General features: G+C 31.1%; 2 protein-coding genes across 5 annotated transcripts; one reads left to right on the forward strand and one right to left on the reverse strand.

Moving 5' to 3' along the window:
- The first annotated feature begins 926 nt into the window (after positions 1-926).
- Positions 927-6,663, forward strand: LOC135129203 (probable mitochondrial glutathione transporter SLC25A40). Of its 2 annotated transcripts, XM_064056324.1 has the most exons (7): positions 927-1,066; positions 1,146-1,368; positions 1,429-1,610; positions 1,665-1,959; positions 2,007-2,203; positions 2,252-2,499; positions 6,445-6,663. In XM_064056324.1, the coding sequence occupies exons 2-7, from the start codon at positions 1,281-1,283 to the stop codon at positions 6,533-6,535; spliced, it is 1,101 nt and encodes a 366-aa protein (XP_063912394.1). In that variant the 5' UTR covers positions 927-1,066; positions 1,146-1,280; the 3' UTR covers positions 6,536-6,663. The 2 variants fall into 2 exon arrangements, with proteins under 2 accessions (XP_063912394.1, XP_063912393.1); XM_064056323.1 differs by having other exon boundaries at positions 927-1,368.
- On the reverse strand, positions 6,555-16,583 carry LOC135129202 (synaptic vesicle glycoprotein 2B-like). 3 transcript variants are annotated; one of them, XM_064056320.1, is made up of 10 exons: positions 16,282-16,543; positions 13,592-13,792; positions 11,373-11,535; positions 11,011-11,189; positions 10,627-10,957; positions 10,436-10,577; positions 10,266-10,380; positions 10,057-10,216; positions 9,867-9,994; positions 6,555-6,782 (listed from the first exon to the last, which is right to left on the reverse strand). In XM_064056320.1, exons 1-10 carry the CDS (start codon positions 16,361-16,363, stop codon positions 6,727-6,729), a joined length of 1,557 nt encoding a protein of 518 aa, XP_063912390.1. In that variant the 5' UTR covers positions 16,364-16,543; the 3' UTR covers positions 6,555-6,726. The 3 variants fall into 3 exon arrangements, with proteins under 3 accessions (XP_063912390.1, XP_063912389.1, XP_063912391.1); XM_064056319.1 differs by lacking the exon at positions 6,555-6,782 and having other exon boundaries at positions 9,012-9,994; positions 16,282-16,550; XM_064056321.1 differs by lacking the exons at positions 6,555-6,782; positions 13,592-13,792 and having other exon boundaries at positions 9,012-9,994; positions 16,282-16,583.

Here is a 16,583-nt window from a genome sequence, read left to right on the forward strand (position 1 = left end):
TGCCTTATCATTAATTGAAAACCACCGAAAAAATTATTTTTACTGTGTTCCGCGTCGACCGGCGGCTACGGCTTGCCGACCCCAGACATCCACAATTAAATGCAGTTAAAAATATAAAAAAAGTAATAATAAAACTACCAACTGTTAACTATTTTTATTTACATTTAATTTTTTAAAAATGTATATGGCAAATTGCCAAATAAATTAATTGAATAATTATCGAATTAAAATTAAAACGATTTAAAACATTAAATTCATTTCTGAAAAATCTGAAAACGCTTAGATGCCAAAAATATAGAAAAAACGCATTTATATTGTAGCAAAGTAATGTATGAGCAATACAATTTTAGATAATTTAATGCAATTTTTTTTGTTTATTATTCATACACAGGAAAATGTATTAAATCAACAATTATTATAAAAAAAAAAAAAATAGTAAGCACTGAAGAACATCGAAGCCGTTATTGTTTTGTAACTCTCTTGATCAGGTTTTTATTTAGACACGGACCTCATAATCCTCATAGGTTATGTGTGATAAACAATGCGCGGAATTATATCTCAGTGCTGCAGTCCCCCAGTTGAAGTAAGGTGTGTTTTAGGGCGAGTAGCGGGGACGCTTTGATCTGGTCCACAAGGTCGTAGCCAGCTAGTAAAAAAACTACTTCTATATTACTATATATTACTTCAAATAATAATACTCGGTGCCCTTTTCAATTTTTCAACCATAGGACCACAGATTTGTGATCTTGAAATGTTATATTATGTTAATATAATCTAAAGAAAAATATATTTGTAAACAAAGTATCGACGCGGCAGCACTGGATTCCGCGTCTTGGGGATAAAACAAATGAGCACTGTGTACCGTCTATGTATAAAAGGTCTTTGGTAAGAACGATGACGTCACGACGTAACCAATCAGAGCTTGCTTTGATTAGAGATCCTTGATCGAAAAAGTAAACAATTTTGAAAGTCTAGTTGAAGGTTAGTTACTAATGTTGGAATATTTACCAAGTCATGCTGTGGCATCTGAAACCAACGAGCCTTTGCAAATTCGACACTCTGGAAGGTGACTCGCAGTTCTTCAATAATATCAATTTTCAATCTTGCGAAACTTATCTAATTACATTTATCTGAAATGTCAACAGTGCACTAGTGCCAGCACGTGGTTTTTGACAACAGGTCGTCAGCGAACGAGGTTTAGAAAACGAATTTTTGTCAAAATCTCTTTTACAAATGTTCCCTTATACTGAAATCCTTTGGTAGTTTCACCGTTAATTAAAATGGCACTAGAGGATCCCGCTTATCGCATTACACCGGCACAACAAGCCGCAGCTTCGTGTACCGGGGCTATTTTAACCTCACTTTTAGGTTAGTCAGGAACACGGTCAGGAATAAAGAAATATGCATAATATTGCTTTTAAATTTTAGTAACACCTTTAGACGTAGTCAAAATTAGATTGCAAGCACAACAAAAGTACACTGAAAGGACAAACGCAAACGGTAGATGTTATTTATATTGCAATGGACTTATGGACCATTTTTGTGGTTGTGGTCCTGGAAATGGACAAAAACAGTGGTTTCAACGACCTGGACATTTTAATGGAACATTAGTGAGATCATTTGAAAATTAGCAAAATAAATCCCTACAATTTGTGATATTTAAGGACGCATTTATTAAAATTAGTCGGAATGAAGGTATTTTTTCTTTATGGAGTGGATTAGGCCCAACGCTGGTCCTAGCCATTCCTACCACAATTTTATATTTTGTATCATATGAACAGTCACGGTTATATTTAAAAGAGTTGTACAACAGACATTTGCCACCAGATCGTGAGAAAGTGCAACCTCATTGGATACCATTAGTTGCTGGCGCAACAGCAAGAATTTTTGCAGTTACAGTTGTTAATCCATTAGAATTGGTTAGAACTAAGATGCAGTCTAAACGAATAACATATACTGGTAGGTGATAAAATTATCTGAGTCTTTTTTTTTAACCTTGATTATAGAAATTAGAAAATCACTTAAAATATTCATACAACAGAATGGATATGCAGGCCTATGGACAGGTATTGTACCTACATTGTGTAGAGATGTACCTTTTTCTGCTATATATTGGATGAGTTATGAAAATATAAAGGAATATTTTGGGTCTGAAGTACCAACTTTGGGACTTAGTTTTTTTGCAGGCGCTGTATCAGGATCTGTAAGTGATTGCAGTGATGCTGACTTAGTTGTACGTATTTGTTTTTAGCTGGCTGCATTTTTAACAGTACCGTTTGATGTGGTAAAAACACATCAGCAGATAGAAATTGGTGAGAAGACAATATATACTGATAAACCAAAGAAATTAAAAACAATGTTTGAAGCTATAAGAGACATTTATAGGCACAATGGATATCGGGGTTTGTATGCTGGTTTAGTTCCGCGACTAGTCAAAGTTGCCCCAGCATGCGCCATTATGATTTCCTCATTTGAATATGGCAAAGTATTCTTTTACAGGTTAGCTAACCAAGATTCAGATCCATTTGTTTCTAAACCAGAAAAACTGTAAACAGTAGAATGCATCTTCAGTAATTTTAAGATAAAAAATCAGATGTAATTTGTTGTAGAACTGATCATTCAGATAATTTGATCATTATGTGGGCAAAAAAGGTGATTATTAGGTTCTTGCTTTTGGTAAAGGAACTGAGCGTAATTTAGAGGTGGTATGTGTGATATAATTTGTATAGTACATTATTTAAGGCAAAAGTACAAATATGTATTGCTAGATCAAGTAGCACTAGAGGACGATGGTTGAGAAATGTCCAGTGTAAATGTAACTGCATATATTATTAAAATTAACCAGATTTAGAGTTTGAGGTAATTAATATGTTTGTTAACATCCTTTGTTTTGTTATAAAGAGTATCTGAGGCTGTTATCATAAAAAATACTTATTCATAATACAGTGATCTCAACAGATTATCTGTGAAACTGAATTTTAACAAATATCTAGGACGCTATGAAAACTGCATAATTTGCACTATAAGTTTTTCAGATTTTTTGATGTTAGTAACTTTTCATTCAATAACCATACGGTATTAATGTCTATTACTTTTTCATGTATACCAACTTCACTTTGAAATCTTTTGGAATCATCGATTGAGATACATTTTTTTAATAGAAACCCAAGTTTTTTTTCATGAATATTATTAATTAACTCATAAGTGACTGTATTAACTCCTAGGGATTTTGTTACTTCAAATTTTTTTTAAATAAAAAAAGTTGGTTTGAAGTTATACAGACGAACAAATACAGATTCTACGAAAATTTATAAAATTGAACTGTGTGAATTTAATTTTTTTTATGTTAAAGCAAAGGTATGCCTAGACAAAGTGCAAATAAAGATGCTATACGTATGTTTCAAGTGAGTTTTGTGTAACAATTTTGTGATGACGCCATCAAGATTTTAGAAACGACACGTATATCACTTTGAATAAGTGCAGTGTAATACTAATAATAACAGTACTGTCCACTCAAATTTTCGATAAAAGGGGGTGAGCCGCTCTTGATTTGATTAATAAAATATATTGCTTCCCTCATTAATTTTTTTTTGAGTCATTCTGTATAAGTAATTCTAAAAAATATGAATACATTGATACAAGTGTAGATTTACAATTGTAAATCTTGGAGATGATGGCATCCCATTCTTGATGGGGATGAGTAGACCAATTTTGGCAAGCTTTTAACCATTTACACGATATTCATAACATGCATATAAAATTTGACAACAATCCAGTCCAGTAGCTTCGGAGATTACCTGTCGTAATAAAAATTGACACAGACAGACGACAGACGGAAACGGGGGACTTACTTTTTGGTATTCTGCTCCTAGAGTAGGTATAAAGGTAACCATTGGTCGAATGGACGCAATTACAATACTTCCTTTCCTTATGCTCACGAAGTAATAAAATTACTGTTTATGAAAAAGTTTATTCAATTCAAAGATTCAACACAACAATAAACGTTCTTAGACACAATTTTCATCGTCTTTTATCATATTTATACTATAAAAAAAAAAAAAAAACCAAATTAGGTAGTTAGAATAAAAGTGTAAAATTTGATTTATTTAGTAAGTTTCTTTCGCATTTCCTTAAAACACCTAGGGGTCTTTACAATTTTCTATTTAATCATGATTTTGTTATTGTTAGTTGTAGTTAACCATATCTTTATTGGAAGTGTTATATACGTTAATGAAAAAAATTACCAAGTTCGATGGTACGTTGTTAAGAAGGCTCTGAAAGAAATCTAGAAAAAAATGCTTAAAAATACCCCTACACTAAACTTTTAAAAACATAACACTTCAAAGTTGAAGAATTAGCTTCATAATAATTCTGATTTCTTTTAATGAACTGCATAGGCGGTTAAATAATTAGTTCTTCATAATTTAATAATTACTAGAATACGTTCCACGTTATGGAATTTTTTAATATTTTTTTTGAGTTCTTCAGTCTCTTGTATAATGAAAAAAAACCGGTTTTTTCTATTTTTTTTGTTTATAATAAGGGCATTTATAGTTACTATTATTAGTGTTATCAAAAAATGAACAACACTGTTTTATATTTACACAAACATTTTCTACTGTTAATTTATTAGCTTCATATTCAGACATGGATTCGCGTTTTCAATGCTCCTTTTTATGTTTATGACTTTGAAGTATGTTTTTTCTTCCACAAGATTTCAAGTGTGACATGTTTGCTACTTAGCGAGTCCTCTGAAAATTTACTTCAATAATTTAAGCCATCAAAACACAAATTTGTTAAACTAACTTCAGTAACATATATTTTATCTTCAGCATCAGGCATCTGTTCTATATGTTCCCACTCGCTTCATTTTTCATTACACCACTGGCTTTCAAATTTGAATTTTCTGTATGAGAGTTGCTGTAGTCAAGGAGTCATTGTTAATACAGAATTGTTGTTAATTTATTTTATTTTTGACCTATAGATTAAAGTTTCACAGACTCTGTTGACATTACCACTACCAATGTCACAAACTCGTTTAGTTTGACAACAATTGTTAATTTTAAATGCATAGTTAAGGTTTAATTTAAACCAATACCGAATTAAAGTTTATGTAGAATTAATTCCCGAGCTTTGAAATTTGTGTAGATATTTACGTGAAACGTCAGCATAAAACGAGTTGTGATTCTGATATTATATGATAATGATATTTATATGTAATGGCATTTACATGTGTTTCATGTTTACATATTCACATTACATAACTAGTTATTATAAAACCATCCCCAATATACTTACAAAAACAGATACAAATATTTATTGTAAAGATGCATAGTAATAATTTTATTACTTTTGTTTGTGATTTTATCTTACATTTTTTATCTTATATACACACACACATACATATAGTATACATAAATCTTTTTGGGACACAGTTATAAATCAACAAAAAAATATGTTTTTTACATGCAACAGAGTTATATTTTATGGATAATTTTTGCATTAACTTTCACATTATTCACATAATAAACTGGTCACAATTCCGCTGCAGAAAACATGGTAAAACTATACGAACAATCAATGTAAACAGTTTGTATGTTTTGTTAATATCAGTTTTGACTTTCATAATCAAACACACAATATACATGTACAATAATTTATTACAGAGTAAAAAAATATTACAAAGTTGTGTGGGATAATAATTTGAAATAATCATTATACGTATATATGGTATGTTAGTTGTAAAATTGTGATTAGTTTGTATATAGGTGTTAGAAATTGATTTATAATATTCTCAGCACAGTTCAACTTCTAAAAAATTCGTCCTGATATCACATATCAATAGGCATAACAAAATAAATTGTGAACACATTTTAAATTATTGGGTGGATGGTGGATTGGATTTGACGTAAAAAATAAATTTACCTTTGTGCTATTTGTAAGACTGCTTCAAAGGGAATTTTAGTTGAGTGTTATTGGTGCTTAAAGTATTGAATATAATTATTGTCGATTTTGTTGGCATCAATAAAATAGAGAGAAAACGAAATTTGCAGATAATTATATTGCGAGAAAATTATAACGTGGGTGGTTTTCTTGTGAACATTAAATTAGAGTTCCATAATTAAAAGAAATTAGGTGCTACATTTGTAGAAAAAAAATTACATAAAAGCAAGGGATATAGACAAATTAATTAGAGAAAAGGAGTTTCTAATAATACGTTTTAGACAACTGTTTATGTCTTTTGTTATTACCTTTACATAGTGCGTTTGGTACGTTATTTTTCATCACTCTGTGTAGTATAGTAGATGAAGCTTTTGTGTTGGACTATTAATGTTAATATTAATAGTTTTGTTTCTAAAAAAGTACAGAGGATAACAACGGTCTGCCAGGGCCGCCTTCTGTAGATATGGTGTGTTAAAATTTAATTGATTTTGTTTTTGGCAGATATAACGAATTTATGTTTCACCATGGTGCGAGTCTTCACGAAATAACTGATTTTTACGCCGAAGAATACTTTCCCCCTGAACATACTTAGGTATAATAAAATTAGACAGTTTGCTTTAAAACTTTATTTAAAATGTATGAGGTCATGTGAGTGTGTATACATATTAATTATAAATATGGAATTACAAGCCTGTTGTTTAATAAAAGTTTTATTTATGACTGTAGCTTATTATTACTTTGCGATGAATTTCCTTGGTGTGTGTTTGCTGTCGCTGAAGATGTTTATTCCAGAGCTTTTAAGTCAGTATTTGGCAGAAACAATGAAATTATAATACAACCTAAAACATAATAGCGCTTGAAAGAAAATACAAAAAGGATTGATATATGTTGGTATCAATTGTTGTAGTGTCCCATTTCGAAATTAAACTTAGTACCAAAAAAAAAAAAAATAGATCGCGAAATCGCTTTTACAAGAATAACTCTTTCCAGTAATGTAGACAATGCTTTCAAAAATTGTAATGGTTGGCAGTGAGGATCTTTTGCTTCCTCACCAGACGGTCAGATAGATTTAGTTAGTCTAAGCGAAAAGATCTGCTCTCAAGTGTGTGGTGTTCGAAGTCATATTATGTGTTTGGAAACTTTTTACGTTTCATTTTATTCTAACATTTTTCTGTATTTTATTGAAAATACGGCCCAAATTTTAATATGTTTGTGAATGTGAGTTTAAAATGTTTTGGCGAGATTTGTTTGCTAAAAGTTACTGTAGCGATGCTAACTTAAAACACGATTTGAACAGGGAAATGGTATTTTTTGCTTATCTTGTGTTACAATTTAAGTATGCGTTCTACGACTTGAATTTTGAACATTTATTCTTGAACACTCTCACAGCGAAGGGTGCACCAAAGTCACATTTTTATGATTTCGACCATATCTACTATGTACTTGTGTTTTTATTTATGCAATGGAGAATTGGTTTACGATGTGACCTTGATGAATTCATTTTGATTTAACCAGTAACTTGTCGGTTCACGTATAATTTAATATCATGTATAAATACTTTCAAAATTAAAAAACCACCAACACTGCATTTTACTTTGAAAATACTATATTATTAAAAGAGGGTAGGTTATAACTAATTCATAACGATCGCAAGACTCAATGGCAGAATTTGGAAGTATTTTGACATTTCAAAGCGTTTTAAAGAGAGATAATAAACTCAAATTCTACAAACGTTAAAATAATTGAAATATATTTTTTTTTAATTTTGGTAAAAACAACTATACATCCTCATTGGTTTTGTTGCTATAATGTGGTGTAACGAAATTTTGCTTGCTCTGTAGTTTAATCCGCGTCATAACTTCGGGAGCACAAATTTTAGACGTATAAAGTAATGTCCACGTAAACAGTTTTGATTTGTTTTCAGCTTGCAACAAGAATAAACGCAACAAGCAACAAATTACCGTGATGTATAATTTGAACTCCTCATGTAGATTTTGGTTTTGTTTGTATTTAAATTTGGAATCCATTCACTTTAGGTAAGATGTTGTGAACTAAAGAATTGTATTAACTTCACAACGAACTGTATTTTTGTGACATAAAATTGTAATCTCGTTTTTGAAATGAACGAGATTTTTGTGCCTAGCTGAAACAACAAACATTTGATAAACTTGTTCACTCCATATTTTTGTATTTTAATTCACGGTCACTTTTCTATCTTTGCGGTTTCCCACTTTGCATTAGAACGCATTCCGCCATTTCAAAACAGAACGTAGGGTTCCATTTTGTTGTTCACATCTTATGACCAAATTTTAAACTTTTGTGTGTTTTCAAATTTTTGTGCGCATGTCCTAGTTTCGGCGGAATATTTGGGTTATCACGTAGAGCTGTGCGGTCGAAATTTATTTATCCCCACTATCCGTCCGATCAGGCCAGCAGTGCAGGCCGCTGCAGTCTTGCCTTCCTCGCTTCTCGCTTCCAATTGTGTATTATTTTTCATAATTCACACCAATCGTTTTATTGTCAACGAGACCGACACTTGAACATTATTAAAATTATTATTCTTATTATTTCGTGGATATGGATTTTAAAATCATCAACTGACTGTCAGTGAACATTATTTTTCGCGTAAATTTCTTCGCGATACGTAACATCGGCTGCAGCCACTGGTCTGCCGTAGTAGGGGTCGATTCGAAGCGTTTAAATTTCGACCGCCTAGCTCTATTATCAGGTATCAATAGCGCACCTCTATACTGCATTCCACTTTGAGTGGGCAGCGAAAACCCGTAAGCAATGCAAATTTGCAAAACCTACCGACTACTGAAAAATATTATATATATTTTATCATAAAGTTTTTATAATTCCGCTTCCGCATATGTTCATGTTAAAATTATTTTATATATTTAAATTTCATAGTAAATCGCAATATTTCTAGAATTTTCGTAATTTTAGAATTGCGTTTTTTGGTTATTTATCACGCCATGTTCAAAAACTATTCAAGATTTCGTCTCAGTTTTTTAATAGTAATTTAACCAAATATTATTGTATTAATGTCTTTAAATGTTAAAAAAAAAAACAAAACGTGATCTGTTTATTAAACGTGTATTGAAATTTTCAACAATCGAGTTTCTTTTCATTGAAGATTAAAGCCAATCATTGGCAAAATTGTAGATGATGGCCTAAAATAATGTATGTAATGAAGAAATAAGTATTTGATAATGATCTTTGTACCTAATTGAAGTCAAAATTTTTAAACTCTGGCACATTAACTGAGATGATATTTATGCATTGTTTGGGGCAGAACTTGATTGAAAACATAGGTATCTAATTAGAACAAAGACTTGTTATTAATTATCTTAATTTTTCAAACATTATTTCAGTGTATTGATTTCTATTTTCCGCCAGAAAAGTTTCAATATTTTGAGCAACAAAAAACCCTCATTTAATGAAAATTTCGCAACACATGTTTCGTGCGCTCAACAAAGAAAAATTTTTTAAAGAAATTTAAAGATATGAATATAATCAATAATCATAGTTACATTGTTAGAACCAGTACTGTTTGTGTGTACTACCGTTAAAAACCTAAACAAAATAAAAATCGCATTTTAAGACGAAGGGATGCGGAATGACAAGAGACTTTCCAGAAATTGTACAAATTCATATAACGACAGAGTTAAATTACGTCTTAAAATTATTGTGGCCGACAGAGTAATTTTTTTATTATGTAACTTGACGAAACTTTTGCTGTGGGTATTTAGAATTATTATTATCAAGGTTCATCAGTGATCCACATAACGAGAAGTAATCAGGAAACTATACTTATTTCAATTCATTCCCTTTATAACCAGTTTACCGATATAGCAATATTGAAAATAATACAAAAAACAAGAAGGAAATTATTTTCAATAGATTTGTATGCGACTTACTGATGGTTATGCCTCCCAAGGTAAAGAATGGTGCCCCACATCCAACTTGGAGCAGAATTGGAAATATCAAGTTACCCACAATTGATCCAAGTCTACCAGACATTAAAACCAGCGAAAGGGCTGATGCTCTGTAACATCGTATAATTCAGTCAACTTTTATGTATATATATAAATAAAAAGATTTGTATACCTTAGGTATGTTGGGAACAAATCTACCGCAATTGCAATTACTACATCTATGCAGACACACGTACACATTAAATAAATACAAATTAAAATTAAGCCACTAGTAGAATTTGGCGCGAAGTAAATGGATAATACTGCAGTTCCACTAACTGTTCCTAGAATAGCTAAAATATCCATGCCATCTTTTGTGTTTAAGCTTTTTTATATACTTACCCAATATTTTTTTCTTTCCAAGTTTATTAATACAGAATGCTGCTATAAAGTAACCAACAACTGCAGTAAATGCAACAATAATGGAATTTATATAAACAGAAGAGTTGTCGAAGTTCTAGTGAACATAGTTTTCGTATTTACTAAGTTTAAGATTAAAATTATTATATTACCATCAGACATGTTTCATCATTATTTGCGGTAGACTGTAAAGTGTTGAGCATGCTGCAAAATGAACCGGATTCATTATTTTCAAGTATATAGTCGTTTATTAACTGAAAAATTTGTGGCAACCATAGGCGTAACGAATTGGTTCTGAAATCAAAAGTGAAGTACGTGCGTAAGTAAAGTCATATAACAGTACCCCATCATTAAAAAGAATTCTAATAAACAAACTAAAAGTAATTTATTGGCATATCGTAGCGAAAATAAAGGTGATATTTGTATCCAAGCCTCTTTTAACGTGTATTTCTGCTGATATATTTGTTTGTCATCTTTTAATTTTTTTACTGGATATTGTTCTGGATCTTGTCTGGTGTTTAGTTTGAATATTTGTTGGAATATTTCTAAAGCGTTTTCATTGTTACCTTTTGACATTAAATATTTTGGACTCTCTGGTATAATTAAGAAAAACAGTCCACTTGTTAAGGCTGGTAGTGTACAAATAAGCAAGAATATATTCCACGCATGAAGTTCTAAAAATCATGGGTAATATTTTGAAACCCGTAAACAGATCGAACCATTCTACCAAAGCCTTCAAAAACATTAATATTTATGTTTAAGGGTAAAAGTGCCCAAGCAAGAAGCGGTAAAAAGATGTTTCCGACACTGTAAAGAAGGCCTAACGTCAAAGGAACTCTAGATCTGTATTGGGTGCCATGAAATTCAGACAAGTAAGGTGTTAATGCCATAGAAGGTCCATTTATTCTGAAAACAGAAATTAATTTTTTGTTGCTTAAGTACTTGTTTACCTCATAAACCAGCGTAATGCCAAGCGTTTGTCACAATGTTTTTAGGTACATTGAGGAGAAGAATGCATAAAATCGCGCTGGTGTATGGGATATTCCAATAGCAGAGGAAGTTATGTTATTATTATTAAAAATCGCTTACACAAATCCTCCAAAAAATTTTGCCACCAGTAAAACAGATAAATTTGGAGCAAATGCCGCCATAATGACAAAAACGCTGTCGATTAAATGTGTTATAATTAAGATTCTGCGACGTCCAAAAACATCAACCAGGGAACCCCAAATAAAGCAACTGCTTATCATTCCTAAAAAGTATGTGTATCATGCATAGTGTTATCATCAGAAAAAATCACGATTTTCAAAATGAATTTTTTTTTATCACAGATTTTTTATTAAAGGCTATTTTATCAAGTTCATTTTTAAAATTGTACCTCCGAACAATCTTTATCGGCGAATCTATTTTCTAAAAGAAATTTAATTTTAAAATAAACAATTCACGGAATGAAAGTGTGTGTTTATTAAATTGACGCCAACAATCAATACCAATAATGAAAGTTTCGTTTTTAGAAGCTAAAAAGATTAACTATTGTCTACAATACATATAACACTTTGGACAGTTTTTTACCAGATACGTTCATTATCAGCGTTGCGGTAAATATATATAGTTATTCAGATATACCATGTTTAATGGAAATTGCAGCACCCAAAAAAAAAGTGGCCGGATTTTAATGAGGAATAACGAGTCTGAAAAAATTTTTGTTGCAACCAACAATACTTTTCACAATTTATTTCGCTGTACTTCTTTAAAAAGACATACTTAGTTCATAGTTTGAATCCATGATGCCTGTAAATCTAACGATTCGTGGGTATTTTTTGACAAACTCTATATAATTTTCAAAGATTTTATTCAGGTCAGGTGTATTTAAATTTTATGAGAAACATTGTGCCAATGTTGTTAAAGGAGGTAAATTTACAGAGACAAAACACGTGGTTTCAATAGGATCGCGCACCCCTGCATTTCCACAAAGATGTGACAGTATTTAGATGCAATGTATGCAAATAAGTAGGGGTTCAATTAAAATTTGGTCCCTTAGAAGTTCTGATACAACTCCACTAGATTACTTTTTATGAAGAATGGTCTAAGATCGTGGCTACCAAACAGCTATCAACAACAGAGAAGATCGAATAACTGTTGCTTGTAGATCTGTAACGCTAGCGTTGTTTATGAGAAGTTGCTACGTTTGGTTCTTAAGATGTTGTCAATATATTTTCAGAATATAATATGTCCATTATTAACACACTTATTGTTATGAAATTTTAAATACCTATAACTTTCACTAGATAATATGCGAGGGCAGCTGAAAATGGAAGAAGAAATTTGGACGTTTTTAATTATTGTGCAAACTGTCTTGATTTTAGAAAAAATCTTGTGTGTATTACGAGCGCAAATTCATTGCCGATTTCGAGAGATTGCAGCGCTCCTTCGTCGCGCCGCAACTTTCTCTCTCAATCGGCAATGTATAATTTTGCGCTCTTAATACACAAATAGCTATTTCCGTTAGTCTTTAATATCTAAATTGAAAAACTTTTAGATACGCTTGCTTTGTTTACATATTTATCAAAAATGGAATTTTTAATCTACATAAGCTCTCAAAGTAAGTATTGTTTGATGCATCAAAAATGTTTTCATCATTTCTCGTGAATCACTCTGTACTATATAGACAAAACGTCGAAATCGTAGCCATTATCTCGAGGATACTTCAATTGCAGACAGATAAGTCTGTTTTGTCACATTTTGGCAAGAACTTTTAGTGTCTAGAAGATAATGACTGACGTCAAGTCAAGAACTTTTTGGGATCTTTCACTTTTTACTAGAGACAAATATGTTTCTGTGCTAGATATAACACTGTCATAACCTTACTTTTAAATTTTAAGACATTGTGGTTCTCTAATAAATCTTTGTGAAGGGAAAACAGTTTTTGGAAATTACCGGTAAATTAGACGGTCGGCATCGAGATACCTTTTTGCTATGAAAAATTAAGAAATTGCAATACAATTTTCCAGTCATGTCTAGATTCACTTTGATATAACGACAGAAACTAGATAATTATGCGGATCATTAGGTTCTATCGCAATGTATAAACTGACAGAGTTATATTTTCGTTTTCATTATGAATTCTGACATTTCTGACTTAGGTATTTGTTACTTTAATAGTTTATCCAACCAACATCATGAAATGTTGTGTCTGCCTAACCTACAAAAGGAAAACTCAGCTAAACTGTTACCTATTTTAATTAGCTAGTACTATATGTTTCATCTGAAACAGTAATAGTATAATTAAAGCAAACTATTGTGCAAACCTGTGTATATTATAGCATTGACTAGTCCTCGGTCTTCTAAGGATAAATTTAAATCACACTGAGCTGCTGGAAAGGCATATGATAAAGATGCTGTTTCGAACTGCGACGCAAAAACAGAAGGTATAGCCACCAGCAGTAGTATTAAGTTGAAAGTGCCAAATTTTGTTTGTGCAATAGCGGTTTCAAAATCAGCCACGTTTCCTAAAAAATAGTAAAGTAATTATCTGGAAAGAACAAGGCGTCAAGTTGTCATTTACAAAGGAATTTGTCACGTGTATTTTATTTGTATGTTTTTTGACAAAAATAAAGTCGTAGATTTTTACAGTGTATGCCTAAAATATAACTATGTAGAGGAAACAACGATCATATGTGTACGGACAAAATATGTGTTGGTGAAACCATTTTTCTCATCAATAAATTTTAGTGTTTATAAATAATTGCAATTTATAATCTTCGATTTCTCTTTAAAAATAGTAAAAATTTTTATGATTCTTGCAATTTATACTAATACGAGTGTTAATGAAAAAATAAAACAAAACATTTTAAATACAGGAATTGATATGTGTTTATAACGACTGAATACTTTTTTTAAATTTCGAAAAAAGATTTGAGTGTTTATTTTAACGATTCCTCTAAAGTTACGATCGTGTCCATCAATACCATCTCAAACAACTTTTGTGTATAATGTAAAACACAATTTTCATTTAGGATTTTCATTTTAAATGTTATTTATTGGATTATTTAATCGGACCTTTCAGATCTCTTGCAACATTATACAGTAGCGGCTCGTGGTCTTTTCCTTAGGTGAGGCAACATTTTCGTTTCAAAATCAGCTGGTATTAATTAACATGTTCGCAATTACTTTTGTTAAAAGACAGATTGTTTATTCGTTTTTATGAAAACAATACAAATAACTCTTAGTCAGGAACATATCTCGATATGGATACACTTCTCGAATAAAAAACATTTAACTGATTCACACAAACCAACGAGAAGGTGTAAAGACTACAGAATTTGCTTTATTAGCATTAATATTAATCCATATGATCTAGGGCTGATTTAAATATATTAATCAATTAATTAATAAAGTTCTGCTTAAATCTGGATGAGAGGTTCTAAATCTTTGACATACAATTGTTCGTCGTAAGAAAAACGTGCTTAAATATTTAAACTTTATAAGAAATTCTGGAGATTAGAAATTCTGATGTTCCTATCAGCATTGCAAAACTGACATTTTCATTGTCCTAAAAGTTTTAATACATAACCTTGGCAGTGAACACCTTTCCTCGCGTCTAATTAACGCACAACTAAATGCACACTGAATGCATTCAGCATCCCTGTTCAGCATTGTGCAGTTTCACGGTGAGATTAAAAAATTCGATCTGATTGGCTTAAAGACGGTAGGCGTTGGTGCCTCCGCTAGCGCTTTGATAAAGCACTGATGACTATTGTCTTTCACAAAAACATATTAACAGCACTGACTAATCGTACTGAAGATATCCGTCTATCTGAGGCATGCCTCTGTCTGAAGCTGGCCTACACGATGATGATCAGCGCTTATTCCTGTCGAAAGCGCGTACTTCAAAATATGTTACCAAGATGCGTTTTAATAAATCACAGTGTTCTATAAAAGTTATTTGCTATATCTTTAAAGTATATTTGAAATTAACAGATATTAAAACAAAAGCTAATAGTCAATTTTTCCAGGGGAGGCACTGCCTCCCCTGCCTCCCTTGACGAGCCGCCACTGAACATTAAAAAAATCAGAATTCGTAGTAAAAAATTAATTAGTTGTTGAAACTCTTTTAGAAGAGGGAAACAGCTGACTTTCAAAATATTTTAGCCAAGTGAGGCTTTCATCTAGGGTTTCCTTCCAAAATTTAAAAATAATCTCATTAATTAAATTTTAGTAACCGGTGTTTTGCAAAAACGCTAGGTTAATTTTTGGAAGACAAAACCATTACTTAGTAAACTATTTTACTCAGAATTTTAGGGAGTCTCAGTATTTCTTTTTACATTTCAGCAATAACTACAGATTTTACTCAAGTGGAAACATATTTATAAAATGATACTGTTTGGAAACATCTTCTCATATATTAAATTTTAGTAACCGGTGTTTTGCAAAAACGCCAGGTTAATTTTTGGAAGACAAAACCACTACTAAACTATTTTATTCACAACTTTTGCATTAGTTTTTTTAAATTTTGCTAATACCATAATAATTTTGGTAAAAAATTTTTGGAAAAAGACTGTGTGTTCCGAAGTTTGATACTTTATAGATAAAAAAGTTGGTAATGAAACGCATTATAGATCAAACTACCTGAACAAAACTATTCATATTAATTTGTAGATAATTTTAATGGACTAACTAATTAATTAGAGTTTAATTTTATAGACTGCTTAATTAGCAAAAATGTGAAAAGTGGTATGATATAAAAAGAGACATCTGAGACTTTTAAAAACACTATTTCAATTTTTTTCAATTGTATTATTATTTCAATGTTATAAATTATTTTTTAAATGAACATCTTTTGAAAAATTGTTTATTTTGTTAACTTTTATACTTCAATTTTTTTCTAGGAATGACTACATACATTTTAGACACTATCTATATAGTAATAAAAATAAATGATGGATGTGTTTTACCAGTCAAATAATAGAGTATATAATAACTACTTTACTGAATTTACCTGGATCCGGTGTTGTACATTTTTGGTTTTCGTTGATCACTGATGGGCAAACGATGTTGTCTTCTACTTCTTTGTTAACCATTTTAGCGAGTCTCAGTATTTCTTTTCACATTTCAGCAATAACTACAGATTTTACTCAAGTGGAAACATATTTATAAAATGATACTGTTTGGAAACAGCTTCTCATATACTAGTTTTACTGGTTAAATGCATTGTTTAAGGTGGGAAAATAACAACTCCTTTGTTTCTAGTTCTATGTGATACAACACTAAGCTCATAAACAAATTTAATTAAGATTTTTA

Source organism: Zophobas morio, unplaced genomic scaffold (assembly GCF_036711695.1).
Source record: "Zophobas morio isolate AGI-343-1 ecotype UQ-CSIRO unplaced genomic scaffold, CSIRO_AGI_Zmor_V1 ptg000014l, whole genome shotgun sequence".
NCBI classification, from domain to species: domain Eukaryota; kingdom Metazoa; phylum Arthropoda; class Insecta; order Coleoptera; family Tenebrionidae; genus Zophobas; species Zophobas morio.

What these genes read in the sequence shown, in the direction of transcription:
- LOC135129203 (XM_064056323.1), top strand. Translation starts at nt 1,281, where the DNA reads ATGGCACTAGAGGATCCCGCTTATCGCATTACACCGGCACAACAAGCC. An exon ending in CAGGCGCTGTATCAGGATCT is followed by an intron (nt 2,204 to 2,251) that starts GTAAGTGATTGC and finishes ATTTGTTTTTAG; the next exon opens with CTGGCTGCATTTTTAACAGT. An exon ending in GGCAAAGTATTCTTTTACAG is followed by an intron (nt 2,500 to 6,444) that starts GTTAGCTAACCA and finishes TGTTTTTGGCAG; the next exon opens with ATATAACGAATTTATGTTTC.
- LOC135129202 (XM_064056319.1), bottom strand. Translation starts at nt 16,363, where the DNA reads ATGGTTAACAAAGAAGTAGAAGACAACATCGTTTGCCCATCAGTGATC. An exon ending in AAATTTTTTGGAGGATTTGT is followed by an intron (nt 11,190 to 11,372) that starts GTAAGCGATTTT and finishes TTCTGTTTTCAG; the next exon opens with AATAAATGGACCTTCTATGG. An exon ending in TAATGTTTTTGAAGGCTTTG is followed by an intron (nt 10,958 to 11,010) that starts GTAGAATGGTTC and finishes CATGATTTTTAG; the next exon opens with AACTTCATGCGTGGAATATA.